The sequence below is a fragment of the Theobroma cacao genome, chromosome 2, assembly GCF_000208745.1.
Source record: "Theobroma cacao cultivar B97-61/B2 chromosome 2, Criollo_cocoa_genome_V2, whole genome shotgun sequence".
NCBI classification, from domain to species: Eukaryota; Viridiplantae; Streptophyta; class Magnoliopsida; order Malvales; family Malvaceae; genus Theobroma; species Theobroma cacao.
This window is the reverse complement of record NC_030851.1, coordinates 32,573,399-32,593,225: the sequence shown is the minus strand read 5'-3', so window position 1 is coordinate 32,593,225 and position 19,827 is coordinate 32,573,399. Positions and strand designations below refer to the sequence as shown.

Sequence of the window (19,827 nt, the reverse complement as noted above, 5' to 3'; positions counted from 1 at the left end):
CATATCAGTAAGAGAAAGAGTTAATATTGGGTATATAAACATGGGTCTTCCATTATCTATTAGGCATGTCTTTTGGATTAAGAACGTGGGCTCGTAATTTATAGGTTTACTTAAAATTCTATTTTCAAAGTTTAAAACTGCAGGAGATTGGACTTAAGTTTTGGCCCTTGATACGTTGCACGTGAATATTTAGTCTTAAAATATCATAACTGCAATAATGAAAATAATAAGTTTGTGCATTACAATTTGATTAATTCTCAATTGTTTTATATTTAAAGTATATGGACATAAAATATACATATATATATATATATGTATTTATGTATGTATATAAAATATTAAGTACTTTCCTGAAAAATGTTAAAATTAAATATATTTTTTGTCTAATTAAAATTTCCTTTATAGAAATTAATATGCTATGACCAATTAAAATTAAAAAATAAATTTTGAGATCATAAAAATATAAAAACACATGAATTTGACATATATAATTTCAATAATCAATAATTGTTCAATTAATTATATGTTTAGATAATGATATAACTTGCACTCAAATATTTAACTCAACAACAATTGGAGTATGATCCTCTTACTCCAAAAAAAAAACAAATTTCGAATCTCCTTTTTTCAAATAAAAAATGATAATGATATAAGTTAAAAAATATTTTTTAAAGCAATATAAGTCAAAATTTAATAATGCTTTAAGACACACCATCAGTTAATTATGTGAAAATTATAAAGTAAGTTAACTACTCTATAAATAACAATGGAGTAAAATATTAATTAATTATAAAGAATATGAATCAAAATTAATTTATCAAATCACTTTAAAAAAAAGAAAGAGTGCATAGAAAAGTTTTCGATAATTCCCTTTTTCAATACTTAAATTAGTAAAGAAAAGAAGTAAATCTAAAAAAAAAAGGAAGGAGAGAGAAAAAAAATGAGGTTAGTACCTTTATGAGAATTGATTTAAATTTTATTTTTTAAATAAAAACTCATACATTAATCAATTAATCAAATACTTGAATGCGGATGTGTTCATTTTATATACATGAAAGTTGTATGTTCTTTCTTGATATCAAATCATGCAAATAGTTGGTAACAGTTGTTAAAAAGATTAATCCCTATTTTATATGCGCAGATGGCACAGCACCTACCTTGGTCGTCATGTGTACACTTGACGGAACTTTGACAATTGGGCTTGGAGCCTGAGTCATAACAAGTGGCTTGCAACTTTGTCCTTTCGCACTGAAAGTTGTTCTTAAAAATATTAATTAGCAAGATTTTTCCCCCTGAAGAGTAAGTACTACTTTATTGAAATCTGATAATGATGGATTCAATAAGTCATTAAACTTACATGTGAATATCATTGCAGGGTATTCCCGGTTAGTACACCTAAACACACATTTACATCATGAAATGGAATAGTTATTTATGAAAAAATATGATAAAACAATAATAATTATTATGTAGTTTGATTAATGAAATAAAATTATCATTTTAATATTATTTCATTATTTGATTGACAAGAATAATTTTGGATTTATAAAGAAATAAGAGACAAAATAATAAAAATAGTTTTTATTATAATTTATGATATTTTTATTATAAAATATTAAACTTTTTTATATTTTATTTAAATTATTAATAATCATAAATAAAAAATAAATATGATTTTAATTTGAAATGTTAATTTTTTTATATTTATTAAAAATGTTATGAATTTTTAATAAAAATTTTAATGCGGTTATTTATTTTCAATTATTATTTTTTATTTATTTAAAATATTAATAGTTTATAATCAAAACTTTAATATGATTTTTTAAATTTGAAATATTAATTTCATAATATTTTTTAAAAATATCAATAATTTATAATTAAATTTTAATATATTTTTTAATTTGAAATATTAAATTTTTAAAAATTTATTTAAAATATTAATAATTGATAATTAAAATTTTAATATAATTTTTTATTTCTTTCCTTTCTCTAGTGGCACTCGGTCACCAAAGATGTGGCCAATACAATGAAGTGTGGATTTGGCACTTCTCACAATGAAGGATGAAATATCCTCCAAAAGAAGAGAGAAAAGGGGGTTTTGGTGAAGAAGCACAACGACGGTTTTGGAGGAGGACAATGGTGGTGGAGGAGATTTAAAAAGAGAATGAGTGATGAGGAAGAGAGAGAAAGAGGAAAAATGAAAGGATTTATATGTTAGGGTTAGATTTTATTAAATATAGGATACTAACTTCTCTACAATTTGTGTTGTCATTAAATAAATTATCTAGAAAGAGAGGTGTTGGTCTAAATGGTGGTATTTTAACTATACTTTTATGATAACAAAGACTAAAAGTCAGATTTCTACTTCTCTTTGATATGTTAGTTTTTTCTTTATACCACATGTACGCATAGTTTTTTCTTTATACCACATGTAAGCATAACAAAAAAGACAAACATATGTTAGTCCTTCAAAGCAAAATGTTGTGTAACAGCTTCCTATTAAATGAATCACAAATAAAAGTAAAGTTGTGTTAATGATAATATTGATGGAATAGCTTAAATGGATTTGAGACAGTTGTTTCAATATTTATTAGACTTACGTAAGTGCATCATGCTGCTTTTTGGAATAGATTGTTGTCTTTGTGGCAGATCATTATTGAATTGACGATCAATATTTTCCATTTGACCTTCATCATTATTCATATAGAAGAGTTTAATTGAATAATTTCTATATTAATTTTTGATGACATTAACTTAAGAATACATGATTTTACCATTATTGTTAGCATTGCAATAAGCTGCTAGTTGAGTGCCACAAAAAGCAAAATCTGACTGTTGATGGTTTGAGGAAAAATTATGACCCATTGTTCCAACATTATTTGCAGAACAATTACTGCTACTGGTTGAAGGAAAATACATAATATTGAATTTTTGTTTTTAGCAGTCATTGTTTGTTGAATCAAACTGTAGACACTGTAATTTGGCTTAGATAAATAAAAAAATTAAAAATTAATTAATTAAATAATTAGAAACAAAACAAAATCACAAAACAAAAAAAAAACAAAAAAAGTAACTGGCAGAGCGCGAACGCCCTGCCAGTACCAGGCACACCGAGTTCAAGCCCTGTGTTTAATTTGTCAAGATTTCGGCTAACCAGGAAGCCTGGGACCAGGTATTCACTATTCAATTATTGTTCCACCGAGAAAAAGTAGTAGAACGTTCTTCACAAACTTCAAGCACGCCTAAATCATGCTCTTTGTTTAACTTTAGAGGGTGATGCTGTATTTACAACTAGTATTTCTGGAGTTGCCCGAAGCCAACTTTGAACAGTATTCGCAACTCTAAAATGTTTTAGTACGCGGAGGACTTTTTGGCGTAAAGCGGTGGGTTAGATCCAACTAATCTTTAGTCCAGGTTGACTTGGAAATAAGAGTCTCGTGATGGAAAAATGATCAAGTTGAGAGGACTATAGCAGTACCCTGATTAACATTTAACAATTTTATGATATTTGTTTAATGCATCTATTAGAATTAATTGCATTTATTTAGAGCTTTAAATACTTTTTTTATGGCTGAAATTGGGACTTGAATTAATACTTAAAATATATGCACACTGCTAGATCTAGTACATTTTTGGTTTTAAGGAAGTCTATCTATCAGTACGTGCAATATGCTTCTGCGTCAAAAATCGAAGTCATCACTAAAGTCTTTGTTTAGTTTAGCAGCGAAAACCTGTGTCACTTGATATCTAGTTATCACTAACAACATACAATAATAAAGTAAATGGCAAGAAAAGATAATCACCTAATGTCCTTATCTTATTTATCATCTCATTTTAGGTTGTCTTTACATTCCAATTTTCAAAACTTATGTAAGCCTAAAATATGCGATATGTATAATTAATTAAGTATTAATCTTACTTAAAAGACTATTGAATTTGAAAGTTTTATCGAGCAATAAAACAACAGAAGAGAGAGAAAAATCGTAGTAGGATAAAAGGCTAGAACGGTAATTTGAGAATGAAACTAGAAGTCCAAACACGCGACAATCGTCGAACGGGGAAAAAACGTACGGACTGGTTCAGGTAAGAAATTCAACTCTCTTACCGCGTTTTTTCCATTTTGCCTTTCGATTTATTTCTCAAAAAGCCTTTTGCGGTTCTTGTTTGAAAGACTTGGCATCCCAACGAATCAACAAACGAGCAGGCAGCAGGCTTGCTCTGAATTTTAAAGCCAAAACCGGATCTATCTTTCATTTTTCAGTCCTTACTTTGACTTCTCTTCCACTAATTTCACCTATCTGATCGAAAACACTCCTCCATTTATCTAGTCTCTCATTCTTACATATATATATTCGTATCAGCTGCTTCCTCTTTCGTTAATTTGCAAAACTTGCTCCATCTCTTCTCTCAAGTTGAAGCTGCCGGCCGCTACTTGTAGATAAAGGTAAGTCATGTTAAGATCCTATCCTGTCTTTTTTAGAATTTCTGGTATTTGTCTCCGTTTTAGTTTCTGGGTCTTAACTGAATATGTTATATGTGTTTTGGTTTTTAGTTTCTTTGAAATGTAAAGAACACTGAGAAATTGTAGACAGAATTTTTTGAACAAGATGACAGACGATTTCATCAGAATTCTATAAACATGTTTTTGTTGAAAGAAACTTACAAAAAAATGAGCTAAATTTTAACTGTGTTGCATATTCTGTCTGTTTGAATAACCGAAAGTTTTCCACAAGCTTTCTCTTTTTTAGGGATGAACAAATGTAAATCGAACCGAATTAAAATGCGCTTGATTTTTTTAATTTAATTAATTCAATTATTTGAATAGTTTAGTTATTAAAATTAATTTAATTCAGTTTCAGTTTGAAAATTTTTTAATTGAATTTAAATAAAAATATTATGAAGATTTTACATGAAAAATAAATCTTAAATTTAATCTCTTTTCTATTTTAATTTTTTTAATTATATGAGTATTTATTTGATTTATTATAATTTTTTATTATAATTTTTAATATTTTTATAATATTAATTTATTTAAAAAAATATAAATAAATATATATAAACATAAAAAATAAAAAATTTATCAAACTCAGTTTTTAAAAACTAAATCAAACTAATCGAATTAGTTCGATTTCAATTAATTCAGTTATTTATATAATTCAATTCGATTTCAATTATTTTAAAATATAAATTTAATTAATTCAAAATATAAATTTGATTAATTTAATTATTAAATATTTAAAATCGAATTAATCAAATAACCGTTTATGCACCCTATCTCTATCTCTTTTTGTTGATTGCAATGCTTTAAAGGCTTCATTGAGCCTGGAACATGATCGGCACCTACAGATTGCCTTCTCTTCATTCTTTAATTCTACCGTCATTGCTCCTACAATCTACTGCAACGTGTCTTACTGTAAGCGCGGATGGGCCACTTGGCGGTGTAGTGGGTCCTACCATTCTCCCTCGATTATTAATGCTGGTTGATTTGTTTCCACCAGGCGCATTTATGAATTCTAATACCGACAGTAGTAGTTTCACAAAGCATAAACGTCTTTGCGAAACGTAAGAAGAATGCTAACTACTGTTAAATGCTACTCGAGTTAAAACCCTTGTTAATTTGCTGGAATATGATGAATGATTATAAATCCGATCCTGATGATTCTTAATCATACTTATATCTCTTTAATTAGCACTTTAATCCAGTTTTCTGTCAAGGTGGGCCGTTGTCACAGTCCTGTTCTTGGGCCTTCATGGTCCATTTCTTTGACAAAACTGCTAACAACAATAACGATTACAGCAGTGGGGTCCAAATCTTTGCCTTTTGCAAAGGTGATGGTTGTAATGTCAAGCATCAAATGCCCAATAGAGATGCATATATAATTACAGAATTTATCGTAGCAGTAAACTCCGGTAAAATATTCATGTCATAACCATGGATGAGGATGTCATTGGCTCCTTTAAATTCTCTTTAATCATTTCCTAGAACTTGTTCATATGTGAAACCATGAAAACTCCTGTTTGGTGCAACGACTGGCAATTGGCAAAGGTTTAGTGCCAAATCAGGACTTGCTTTTTTGACTTTGGGAAATGTAGAAACGTGTAGAGCCTTTAAAGACGGTGCTAAAATTTCAACGCCAATCGCTTTCCTTCCCAGTTTCCATTCTCTTGTTTAGTTTCTGTTAAAACAGAGAGTAGTAATATTTAGCTGTCTACTTCATTTGCGATTCTTAGAACAAGTTGATTTCACTGTTCTCTATTTGGATTTTCTTTTTTTTCTTTTTCTTTTGGCCTTTAAAGCACCACCAAAAGATGGAATTTGCATAATCATTTTCATTTTTTTTCAGGCTCGTTAATCTCTTCACAGTTGATGGCACTTAAACCGATTTCTTGGGCCTTGCAATAGAACTTGGAACAATTTGGCCACTCCAAAATCCAAGTTCACCTTCAAGAAAATGCATAAAACAGTTCAACTCGTCCGTTCTCTATATACTTTCTTTGTTCTTATAGGATCTCTGGCATTACTTACAAGAGTAGGAGGAGATCCAAGAGCCCAAACAGTGAACATTACTTGTGGCAACCAAATGGAGCACAACACAACCATCTTTGTTCCAAATTTTGTCGCTACAATGGAGAATATTAGTGAACAGATGCGTGATTCAGGTTTTGGAACAGCAGTTACAGGCTCAGGGCCTGATGCTAACCATGGCCTTGCTCAGTGTTATGGGGACCTCTCTTTGCTTGACTGTGTACTGTGCTATGCTGAGGCACGTACGGTTCTTCCTCAATGCTATCCACACAATGGGGGCCGCATTTTTCTTGACGGATGCTTCATGAGATCTGAGAACTATACCTTCTTTGAGGAGTACACGGGACCGGATGACAGGGCAGTATGTGGGAATACAAGCCGGAAGGGGTCAAATTTTCAGGACTCGGCAAGACAGGCTGTGAACCATGCAGTTGTTGCTGCACTGGAAAAGGAAGGCTACGCTAAGGCTCAGGTGGCAGTTCCAGGGACAAATGAGTCAGCTTATGTTTTGGTTAATTGCTGGAGGACATTGAACAAGAGTTCTTGTAAAGCATGTTTGGAGAATGCATCTGCATCAATATTAGGGTGCTTGCCTTGGTCAGAGGGACGCGCACTCAACACTGGCTGCTTTGTGAGGTACTCTGACACGAATTTCCTCAACAAAGAACCAGGAAATGGAATTTCAAAAGGTAAAAGAATTTCATCTTCTTTAATTCTAGTTAATTAAAACAATGTCGTTTCTTAATATACTTCCCTGTATACGTTCCCAAATTCGTTAGCTGACAGGGAACAAACTTTCTACCTTAATAGTTTTGAGCTGATTGTGAACTTGCATTCATGGATTTGCAGGAACCATTATAATTATAGTAGTTTCTGTTGTCAGTTCTCTGGTTGTTTTAGCGATTGGAGTAGCTATTGGAGTTTATATCCGGAAGCATAGATACATACAAAAGAAAAGACGAGGTAAAAGTTTCATTTACAAGGTTTAATTACTAAATTTCCATACACCGAAAAGGACCCAAAAACAGCAGCCATATGAGAGATAAAATTGTTGTAGTTGTCAGCCCATGTTATCTAAATTATTCAAGTACATGAAATTGTGGTGAGGCAAGTTTAGGTTTAATGGCATGGTATCAGTATTCTTTCCTAGTTTTCCATGTCCTCCCTTGCTGAAATATTTCTGCCTTCCAGGTTCAAATGATGCAGAGAAGTTGGTGAAACTCCTTCATGATAGTAACTTAAATTTCAAGTACTCCACACTTGAGAGGGCTACAGGATCTTTCAACGATGTGAACAAGCTCGGGCAAGGAGGATTTGGGACAGTTTATAAGGTTGGTTTTTTCCTCTGATGCCCACTTTTCTTCTTTGGCATTGAACCAGTGTGTTATGGTTTCAGAATTATTTTTCCTCTGTAGGGAATTCTACCTGATGGAAGAGAGATTGCAGTCAAGAGGCTTTTCTTTAACAATCGACACAGAGCAGCAGATTTCTACAATGAAGTCAACATAATAAGCAGCGTGGAGCATAAAAACCTGGTCAGGTTGTTGGGATGTAGTTGCGCTGGACCGGAAAGTCTTCTCGTCTATGAGTTCCTCCCTAACAAGAGCCTTGATCGTTTCATTTTTGGTAATTACCAATATTTAACATCCAATATGGATGCCAAAGCTTAAAATGATTCTGATATATATAGGCAGCCCATTCACTTTAAAAAATAAAAATAAACCAGTTAATTGAAGCTTATATACTAACAGTTATTTTCCTCTTCACAAACATAACAGATCCCAGCAGAGGTAAAGTGCTTAACTGGGAAAAGAGATATGAAGTTATTATTGGGACCGTCGAAGGTTTAGTCTATCTTCACGAGAACTCCAAGAACAAAATCATTCACCGAGATATAAAAGCTAGCAATATCTTGTTGGATTCAAGGCTCCGTGCCAAAATTGCCGACTTTGGATTGGCAAGGTCTTTCCAGGAAGATCAGAGTCACATCAGCACTGCCATTGCTGGAACGCTGTAAGCATCACGTTGTTTCTGTTTGTTCAATGCAGTGTTTTGTTGTGTAGAATATTCAAGAGCGTCTGGAAAGTCAAGAGCACGAGTATTAGAAGAGCAAATTTGTTTTTCGAATGTCCATTTTAAATATGTTTTGAACTTATAATTTCTATTTTTACAATCCACAGAGGATATATGGCTCCGGAATACCTAGCCCATGGCCAGTTAACAGAGAAGGTGGATGTCTATAGTTTTGGAGTGCTTTTACTGGAGATCGTTACAGGAAAGCAAAACAACAGGAGCAAAGCCGCAGAATACTCTGACAGTCTAGTTACAATTGTAAGTTTCATGCAGTCTCTCTAAAATATGCCCTTCTTTACCCAGTTGAAGCTCCCCTTCAACTAAAGCTGATTTCCCTGTGAGAAAAACGGTTTATTAATAGCTCTTTTGTATTTTTTTTTTAATTGACGGAGCAGGCGTGGAAACACTTTCAATTAGGGACCGTGGAGGAGATTTATGACCCAAACCTAATGTTACATAACAACCACCACAGCAGCAATGTTAAAAATGAGATATTCAGAGTAGTGCATATTGGACTTCTTTGCGCCCAAGAGATTCCATCACTAAGACCATCAATGTCGAAGGTACTACAGATGCTAACAAAGAAAGATGAAGACCTCCCTGCACCAACTAATCCTCCTTTTATGGATGAAAAGACTATGGAATTCAATGACACGAGTGAGAACCCAGGCTATCCCTTCAATGCAGCTGATACTGATTCGATTGCCACTGTCACCCACAGTTCCTTTTACGCAAGATGATCTTTGGAGTCTGGTGGGGATGAAAAGAGTCAATCTTAATAGGGCAGTACTCTCAATTTTGATAAGTAAAAAGCTTCAAAACAGTTCTAGATTAGAATTTTGCCTGGGTCGAGTATCTTGTTGCATGGATTTGTGAGCAAACAATAAAGAGCCAAATGAATAGTTGTCTTCAGAATGCAGAATGATACTCATATACATAACCCAGCTCTTCCATATCAGATAAGAATAGCTAAGGGACATAATATTGTATAATGTACAAATATCGACTTACTATGAATTTTTTGTTGATATATAACCCTCAGATCATTTCAGCATTGATAGCAGCAGATTCATTTCTCAGGCTTCAAAGTACCCAGCCTCTATAGTAGATTAAGTAATCCATATTGTAAGCTTTAGAAGAACATAAAAAGTAAGAAACGACAACTCTGATGCAAACTAAAGCATTATTAACTATTATTGATTTGTCAATCACACCGCTGTTCAGTTTAGCAACCTTTATGGAGAATCCATACTAAAGCCCCAGCATATATGGTCGGCATTTAGAAATGTTTGGAAATTCAGAGAACAGAATGCTTCTTCACCAACAGAAAAAATTCAAACATTGCAAGAAAAGATAAAGCCTGAATTTCATTTAACGTGTGGCTACTAAGTTCCCCATGAGGCCTCCACCGATCTCATAATGTCTGGCATTAGAAAACCCTGTTTCTAAAGCGAGTTTCTCCAATTCCTTCCCTACAACAGAGAACAGGGTACTTTAGTTATAAGCTACAACTATATCCTCCCACCCTAGGTTTCAGATTATTTCTGGTTCTGCATTTAAAGCCCAATTACAGTCTATAACAAATCAAAATCTCAATTGTGTCATCATTCTGAGAAGCAATACAAATAGATGAAACTATTTTTGGAGCGAAGCATTATTGCATACTTTGGTGTGAAGATATAATAATTTCATTTGCAAAGAAAAACGTCTGATCTACAAAGAAAATTTGACTAAGAATACCTAAAATGAAAGTTAAATCGATATAGATCTAATAGGCACCTCAGTGACAAGAATCTATAAATTAAAAAATATCTACTGTAAACAAGATTAAACGAAACTAGAGTTCCAAAACTGAATTTGTTATATCATGTAGCAAATGAATCATCTCTGAAAAGAACAATTCTGCATGAATAGCAATAGGATATTGACAGACAACAAACCTGTTAAAAATTCATTGATTGAAGCTTTCAAATACTTGTACTCCTTGGCAAGGCCATAAACTGTTGCTGTTGGAACTACTACATTGTCAATCATCCATTCCTTTCCAAAAGCAAAATTTAAGATAAATTTAGTTTCTGATGTCAGTGGCATGTTTCAGTATTGAACTTGATGTACTATAAGTGCAAGGCAGAATGACATTCATCACTAATTCAAGACTCTTTACGGCGTTGAAAAAAAAATCATAAGGTATCTGTTAAGTTGAGGCAGTGGTAGAGAACCCAAAATAAAAGGCACAATGCTTATGGCTACCTGAAACAAGGCAGTAAATGGCTGCGTGCTTTTATTAAAGTCGAGGATTGATACCCTTGAGCCTGAAAAACCACACAAAATTTAGAACATTCCCATCAACCTATGGCTACAATTTCATCGAGAAAAAAAAAGGAAGATAGACTTTAGACCTGGCTTTAAAACTCGAAACATCTCCTGCAGAGCTTTACGTATATCAACCACATTACGTAGCCCATAACCCATAGTCATAGCATCAAAGATACCATTAGAAAACGGCAAATCAAGTGCATCACCTTCAACCCATCTGGATTCAATCACAAACCCAAATTATCCCATGCCATAACCAAAATACAACTTGCGGTCATGATTTTAGAAGCAAATTACAAGTAACTTTGCAATGATTCACCTATGGGGTCCATATTATGGGAAGAGCGTTTTCATTTTCTTAAACATGGGTTGTTCCATAAAAATTACTACTTAGTTTGTTAACAACTGAATTTACCAGTGCTCACTCAATGTTATTGTAGCAAGCCTTTGAAAGCACGTATTGCCGTGATATAGCAATTGATAGTTGCTTCTTGGAGAAATCAAGGCCCGTTACCTACAAATTTACCAACACAGACATTATTTCTCTTTTGCTACATAAATCCAAACTGTCAATAGACAGTAACAATGGTAATATACACATTCAACAAAACATACTTTGCCGTAACAACCAACTTTCTCGGACATGAGGAACGTTAAATCCCCACTTCCACAGCACAAATCCAACACTGAATCACCCGGTTTTGCCCTGTTTCATTACTACTCAAATTAAAATTCCACGACAAACAGAAGCAGCAAAGAGGGAAAATTTTAAATGCCTACCCACTCCAGGATACGGCCATGCGTTTCCATATTCGATGCTGACCGAAACTCAGCAAATCATTTAACTGCAAATTTTTGCACCCAAGAAAAATGATTAAAAGAAGAAGAATTGTTAAATAATGCGATAGAGAGGGAGAGATAACTGACGTTGTCGTAAACAGGAGCAATGCGGTTAAAAAGCTCCTGGCGCTCGCCAGCGCAGCGAACCAGACGGCGCTTGAACCGGGAACCAGGTAGGTGCGGAGCCGAGAATCGGAGAGAAGCCATTTTCTTTGTTCGGAGTTGTGATGTGTATCCTTTCTACTTTCTATTCTGATAAACACCGGAAAATGACAAAACCAGCCCCCATTACTATGTTTGGGCTTCAGTTGAAGCCGGCCGACACCTAGAACCTAGCCCGAGATTGTGTTTCTGTCTACAGTCAAGTTTTTATCTTTAAAACAGACAAAGGTCTACACATGTTCGTTCTAAGCTGTCAGTACTTCTTAATATTTTTTCAGAAAGGTAAAATCCACCATATTATGGAAAAAAATCAACTCTCTTACAATTCTAAATGGTTTGGACAACACCATGGGCTGATGGTGGGAATTTGGTTCTAATAACAAATAGTTCAACATTTACACTAAAAAGCAAATATTGGATTGAAATTAATTAAGATTCTAGCTAGCTACGTACCAAATGCTAAAGTTGATCCTAAAAAAAGTTAAAAAAAAAACCCTATGTCAAAACGAAATGAAAAGAAATGATTATTTATTTTAGAAAAGAGCCTTATAATAAAGGATTATAATTAAATTAATGGAGATAATAAAAGGGGTATGAACAATTTTGAATTTAAAAAGATTGGAAAAGAAGTTAAATTTCATGGCAGAAGAAATTATAGAAAATTGGAAAGATTCGATCTTCTCTTCTATCATGACTTTAGTAATAAGTTGCATAATTTTAGACATTTTCAAATTTCAAAAACAAAGATCTGGTCTTTTATTTGATTTTTTGATAAGTTTCCTGATTTTAAACACTATCTATCTTACACGTCATGCAGATAGGTTGTCCACATCCGCAGAGTGTATCTAATATATGTGGAGTTAATATTGATTTGCCAGTAAAACCACACGCGGTAAGGTGATCGTGACAAGAAGAAGAGTGTGACAGTTTCGTTTATGGGTGATTGATTGAGGAAAAGAAACATCTCGATGGTGCCGACCAATATGGTCTCTAAATGCAAATGACAAGTGAAAGGAAATTGTTGTTGAAAGATGTTAGATCGAGATTCTTCTTTGAAATCAACAAAGGTCAAGTTGACTTGATGACTACGCATTCATATTGGTTGCTCCATGTGAATTGGGTGGAACCAAGACGGATTCGATGATAACTAGTCAAGATTTCTGCAAGGTTAATGTTTTGGTGAAATTTGTCTCAATCTAGATTTGTTAGATATTTGGTTCAAATTTTAATTGAAAATCAATTTGAATTCTGATGAAATTCTATTTGTTGAGAATGACAAAGGGTAAGTATACTTTGTAGCTAAGAGTTATATCTTAATGGGTAAGAATTATTACAAAGTCGGTCTTTGGGTGAAACCACTTATGTAGGGGTTTTAGGCTCGAGGTCTCAAATTTGAGAAGTCTTATAATTTAATAATAATTATAATATAATTAATTATATTAAAAATATATAAAAATAAAAAATAATTAATAAAATTAGTTATTTTCTCTCTTTTTTAATTATGTACTTAATAAATCTCAATTTTTCATCACTTACTAATTTCTAGAATGTTATTAATTCTCAACTATATTCTCTTATTTCCAATCAAACTAACAATCTTACATATTTAATCATCTCCAACAGTTATTCTTTTCTCATTTATTTCTTCTATTTCTAATAAACGTATTTAATAATTCCCAACAATTATTTTTTTTCTATATATAAAACCAAGTATTTTTTTTTCAATGTATAATATATACTTTTGAATTCTTCTTTTCTCATTTGCTTTTTCTTCCTTTAACTTCAATTTTCCTTTAAAGAATAGACAAGAAGTCTGTTGTGTTATTATCTTCATAAAGCCGTGAGTCTCATTTGCGGTTTGCAATAAGCATTCAACAATTAGATATAATTGTTCTAATCAGACTCTTTTACTTTAATTTAGAGTTTATATTATATTTTTATATTATTTTTATTTATATGATAGTTGATTTATTTGAATTAGAAATTTTGATTATTGATTTATATTAATCATTTAAAAAATATAAGATAATTATAATAACTAAATATTTTTGTACCTCATAATAAATATTTGAATATGTCAAATCGAAAATATAAATCCGGTTATTCAAAGCTTAAAAAAAATGAAAGTTTAACACAATCTTAAAAAGGAGCACTTAAAAATTTTTTTACAAGTAATAAAAATAATAAATAAAAAATTATTAATAAATGTTCCTTAAATGAACAAGTTAATGATCTTAGAGAGTTAGATGATGATGAAATACTAGAGTAAAAAGTTAATGAAGAGATTCAAAATGATCATAGAAATCATGAAGAGAGTCAAAATGATCATAGAAATCATGATGAAGATGATCAACCTATTAATTTAAATGATTGCATTCCTAAAAATATTTATGATCCAACTCAATGGACAAATATTGATATAAATTTAAGAGATTTATTAGTAGAAAAATGTCCATTTAAAGTTAACGTTTAGATTTTCCTAAAAAATAAATTTTCAAGATATTTTTTTGCTACATACTATATTCAAAAGTTGGCAAATGAGGAGACGCATGAAAGAAGATGGCTAGTTTATTCAAAAGACTTAGATAGAGTGTTTTGTTTTTGTTGCAAATTGTTTCATTTGGCTTCTAGTACAAGTAAACTAGCTAATGTTGGCATTAGAAGTTAGAGAAATCTTAATGCTAAGCTTAAGAGTAATGAAATAACTTATTTGAACATTTCGCTTTAAACCTTTGAACTTATTGAGTCATCCTTAAAAATTAATAATGGATAGAGATTTCTAGTCACCAAATAATAGGATTCTATAAATATGGGGTATGTCTAAAATTATGAGAGAGATGCAATCTTCATATGATCTTTATATAAGAAATGGGTTTTCTGTGAGAGGTTCACAGAATTGTAGGGATGTGGAAAAGAGGGAGGGAAACACCGTGTTATATGGGATAAGAAGTACTCCATGTTCCATGAGTTTATACGGGATAAGAAGTACTCCATGTTCCATGAGTTTATACTAAGTGTTCGTTTGGCCTGGCTTATATTTACCTTATCTACTACTCAAAAGTAAAAGTTAGGCCAAATAGGATTTCATAAAAAACTTTTAAAAAAATAAAATCTAAAAAAAAGCTTAAAAAAAAGCTCTAATTAAGAGCTTTCTCTTCTCTTTTTTTTTTAAAAAAAAAAAACACACCAACTTATTAGAACAGCTATTTTTTTCCAAAAAAATTCTCTCTCTCAAAAAATACTCCCTCTTTCTTTCCATATTGATCTCCCTCTTATCTCTCCTTTTCTACAAATCAAGGTTTTTTTTGTTCTTACAAAAATTAAAAGGAACGAAAACCTAAAAATCAGAACTGCATTCAAGTATTATTTCTTCTTTTTTTTCTATTTTATTTTGCATTTTATTTTTTATCATTCTTTTTTTTTTTGGGTTTTGAAAACACTCTTTATTATTTGATATTTCTTAATTTATTATTTGATATGACAATTATGTGATATTTATTTGTTCTTAATTTTTTTTGGTGTATATAATATTTATTGATTATGATTGAAATAAGTCAAATAGGTCAATAGTTGTTGAAATAAATTAGATGAAAATTGAGAAGTCAATATTTGTACTCGTTTGTGGTAATTCAATTTTGAAAAAAAAAATTTAAGTATAACAATAACTACACATATTGATAAATCATTCCACATGTACAAAATTTCCAAGCATTTTATAATCCATAAGAAAATAAACAAAATATTTGGATTCTCTAACAGGCATCAAATACCATTAAACCTATGTGCCCACATATCAAGTACCTTTTGGCTGTTGCTTTTGTAGCTTGCTTTTTACATCATCCAACATTGGGAAAATGCAATATGATTTGTTGTTACTTTTCTTACATGCTTTTAACTTCATCGAACATTTACTAAAAATGTAGTATCACATGTTGTCGTTTTTCCTGCCAGCAAGCAAAGATCTTGCTTGGCTTTGCTACCTAGACTAAACCAAAATTTTATTGTTAGGTATGGATTAATCTAGTTTTATATTAATTTTTTATTTTAAAAAAGGAAAAAAATTTAGCTCTTAAAAATAACGTGTTTTTGTAAATAAGCCTCCAGATAATTTTAACTGTTTTTAGCCAAAAGAATAGATTTTGAGACAAAAATCCCTTAATGAGCCATCTTCTTTGAGCCATCTTCTGAATTATCGTTCAACTGCAAACACGGATAATTATTTTCCTTAAAAACATCTATTTTTTTATCGCGAAACTTGTGCAAAACAAAATAATATTGTATGAGATGGTTTTTCAGAGATTTTGGACATGGCATTTAGATACTAGGAGAAGAGTGATATTAAACCGAACGACGAACCAGTCGTGATGAATTGAAAGCTTGGAGAATGATGTGAAATCAAAAATCCGTGATACGGTGGTAAATCGAAAGGAGAAATATGTGAATCCAAAGCACGAAATGATCGTGCTACAGCAAGCCATATGTGAGACGGCTGTGGCAAGGCAAGGTTTAGAGTTTGTGAAACGGCATCTTGGGAATGTGTGACACGACAAGTTGGGAATGTGTGGCATGGCCGTGACACGGTAGTGTTTGGAGTTTATGACACGACATGTTGGAATGTGTGACATGGCTATGACACGACAGGGTTTAGAGTTTGTGACACGTCATGGTGGGAATGTGTGACACGACTATGACACACCAGCATTCAGAGTTGGTGACACGCCATGGAGGGAATCTGTGACACACCAACGTTCAGAGTTGGTGACACGCCATGAAGGGAATCTATGACATGCCAGCGTTAACAGTTTGTTAGACTCCATGGAGATCCGTGACACTACAGGGTTTAGAGTGTGTGACACGACATTGCAATTAATGAGTGACACAACATGGTTTGAAAAAAGAAAAAAAAAAAGCAAATAACGAGGAAACCAATTGTACTTCAACTAAATGAATTCAATAAATGAATATTTATAGAGGAAATTGTGAGGCAATTTCATTTTAATTAAATATTTTTCAGAAATCGTAAACGTCTGCGTTCTTCCTCATTCCTCATTCCTCATTCCCAAATATAGCAAAGTGCTCGACTTTCTTCTTTGCAAGCTTGACGACACCACAGCAACAATGTCGATTATCAGTGAAGAAGTCAGTCAGTCTGAAAATAAAACTCCTTTTAAAACTTTCTTTTGTTCTTTGATTTTTTGCTGGGTTTCTGTGATATGATCGTGTTTTTTCAATCTTTTTCAATTGCTATGTTTAAACTGTTTTCTTCCAGATTTTATGGTCGTACCAAAGTTTTGAACTACAATAGATATGGTGTATAGTGGGTAAACTGCTTTTTGGGGTTTTTAGCGTATCACGACATTAGTTATTTTAAGGCAGTTCGTGTAACTGGAGAGTAATTACACTGATTAACATATCACACGCCATGGGTATTTTAGGCCAGTTCATGTAAGGACATAGTAATTATAGTGATTGGCGTGTCAACGTTAGCGTGTTACCACAGTTTATGTTATATACATGGCATGTTATCACAGTTTACGTTATGTGCATGGCGTGTTACCAGAGTTTACGTTATGTGCATGGTGTGTTACCAGAATTTACGTTATATGCATGGTGTGTTACCACATTTTACGTTATATGTATGGCGTGTTAGCACATTTTACGCTATGTGCATGGCGTGTTACCACAGTTTACGTTACATGCATGGCGTGTTACCACATTTTACATTATATGCATGGCGTGTTACCACATTCTACGTTATATGCATGGCGTATTACCATATTATGGGTTAACTCACTCGTGCATGTGTGTCATGTTTTGCAGATGCAGTCCAGACAGTATGAGGATCTTGACAATTTACTTATTGTGTCGAGGGAAAAGTGGGCATTCAATGTCGCTATTAACACCCACTGTAAGTGGTCCTAACTTCATTAAATCAATTAGACCCTCCAAGAGAAAAGGGAGTATGATGTAGTGAAACGTACGTGCTTCAGGTTGTTACTAGACATATATCCACAAGGCTACTTCTCCCCTGGTCTCCTGCATAACATCATGATTCGTCGAATCACTATGACAGATTCAATAGAGCATGAGCTATGGTTTGCGATTGGGAAAAGCAAGGCAATCATATCAAAGTAGGAGTTCTGCCTTATTACCAGACTGAAGTTTGGTCGAATGTCGGATGTGTTCTCACGACCGAACGAGGTTGTTGTGGACGAAATTCATGCGCGATACTGGAATGGGTAGCAAAGCGTTAAGCTGCAGACCTTACTTGATACGTTCAGCGAAGGCAACTTTCAGAGACCGGGAGACTCGACCAAGATGGCACTCATTTTGATCACGAATAAAATTTTGTTTGGTCAAGACTACTGTAGATGGGTGACGCCTTGGCTCTTCTCTTTGGTGGAGGACATCGATGCTTGGAAGGTCTTCTCATGGGGTCACTACGTTTGGAGGCTGATCATGGACTACCTTTTAAAAGGGTTCGAAGTGTCTTCCTCGAACGTGCAAAAGGCTCGTTTACAGTACAACATTTAAGGTTTGTGTGGGTGATAGAGGTATTGTCACATAACATTTTTCATTTTCCTTTTGACATAATAATTTATGGTTGCAATCATTTATCATTTACGATCTGATAATGGTTACATTTGACTTGCAGTTTTGGGCAATGAAGGCAATTTTGGCCTTTCGAAAGGTAGTTGCCCCCTCTGCTCTGAAGGATGTCTACCCACGCATGTGCAAATGGCAATGCAACCAGAAGCTAAAAGACTTCTATAAGGCAATTGAGATGTTAGAGTCATCTCAGCAGGTGAGTGAACAGCTACTAATTTCTGCGGTGAATTTGTATAATAATTTTTCCTAAAATTTAATCATAATCCCTATTTTGCAGTTATGGGCAGTGAAAACCTTGGAGCGCACCCCAGATGAGGCCAGCCGGGATTATTTTGTGGACATTAATGTCCCGTTATCTAAGGGCCATCAATACATGCCAATAGGGCACATGGAGGATCGAGCTAATTGGGGGTTAGGTGGGAAGGAAAAGCGGAGAAACTTGAAGCACAAAAGAGCCATTAGTTCCATGAAGCGGAGGCGCACCGTCTCTGCTATTATCGATGAGCTTTCGGTCCTCGAGTTAATGGGGGAGGGTGATGACCATGGAAATGGCAGCGAAGAGTCGGTAAGGACAATTCGAAAGGTTTGTGTTCAACAATTCCATATGTGGCTATCAAATAACATATCTGTGTTTGCAGTTGAACCATGCGATGACAGCTCCATAACCACCGATAGATCCTCCTCAGACTCACAGTGCTAACGAGAAGCTTGTAAGGATGGTTATAACGGTTTGTGTTCAACAATTCCATATGTGATTATCAAATAACATATCCATATTTGCAGTTGGATGATGCAGAGACAGCTCATCAACCACCAATCGGTCCTGCTCAACCGCAAAGTGGTAATGTGTCGCCGGTAAGGATATTAAAGTTCTAACGGGTAATGTTCAACAATTCCATATATGATTATTGAATAACATAGTAATATATGTTATTGCAGTAGACCTAGTCTACAAGAGTCAATGAAAGAGTAGTCACGAAGCGTCAGCTGTGACACATCATGCACCGGTATGAAAAAGACATGTCGGAGTTGAAGGCTTTAATTCAATCATTGACTCTGGCGATGCAAACATTTGAGGATCGTGTCATTGCTTGGATTCTAGACGGCCTGAAATTATAAATACATTATTCTATCTTCACTCACATATTAGTCGTTTACGTTTAGTAGGCGTAGTTCTATTTTTTGTTCTCAGTTTATGGTTTGTGGTATTATATGAGCTAATGAATTTTTCCATTTGTCTCGTTATGTAGGGCGATCCTTCATCTGATGGTGCTGGTGAGGACCACGATGATGTTAATGAT

General features: G+C 33.3%; 2 protein-coding genes across 2 annotated transcripts; one reads left to right on the top strand and one right to left on the bottom strand.

Annotated features, from left to right (window-relative positions):
* On the top strand, positions 4,037-9,659 carry LOC18609513 (cysteine-rich receptor-like protein kinase 2). Its single transcript, XM_007044652.2, has 9 exons — positions 4,037-4,083; positions 4,362-4,444; positions 6,345-7,215; positions 7,376-7,489; positions 7,718-7,857; positions 7,942-8,152; positions 8,305-8,539; positions 8,707-8,857; positions 8,995-9,659. The coding sequence occupies exons 3-9, from the start codon at positions 6,453-6,455 to the stop codon at positions 9,337-9,339; spliced, it is 1,959 nt and encodes a 652-aa protein (XP_007044714.2). The 5' UTR covers positions 4,037-4,083; positions 4,362-4,444; positions 6,345-6,452; the 3' UTR covers positions 9,340-9,659.
* On the bottom strand, positions 9,766-12,141 carry LOC18609512 (2-phytyl-1,4-beta-naphthoquinone methyltransferase, chloroplastic). The gene is made up of 8 exons (XM_007044651.2): positions 11,843-12,141; positions 11,696-11,760; positions 11,531-11,621; positions 11,341-11,429; positions 10,999-11,132; positions 10,850-10,911; positions 10,540-10,639; positions 9,766-10,071 (listed from the first exon to the last, which is right to left on the bottom strand). Exons 1-8 carry the CDS (start codon positions 11,960-11,962, stop codon positions 9,971-9,973), a joined length of 762 nt encoding a protein of 253 aa, XP_007044713.2. The 5' UTR covers positions 11,963-12,141; the 3' UTR covers positions 9,766-9,970.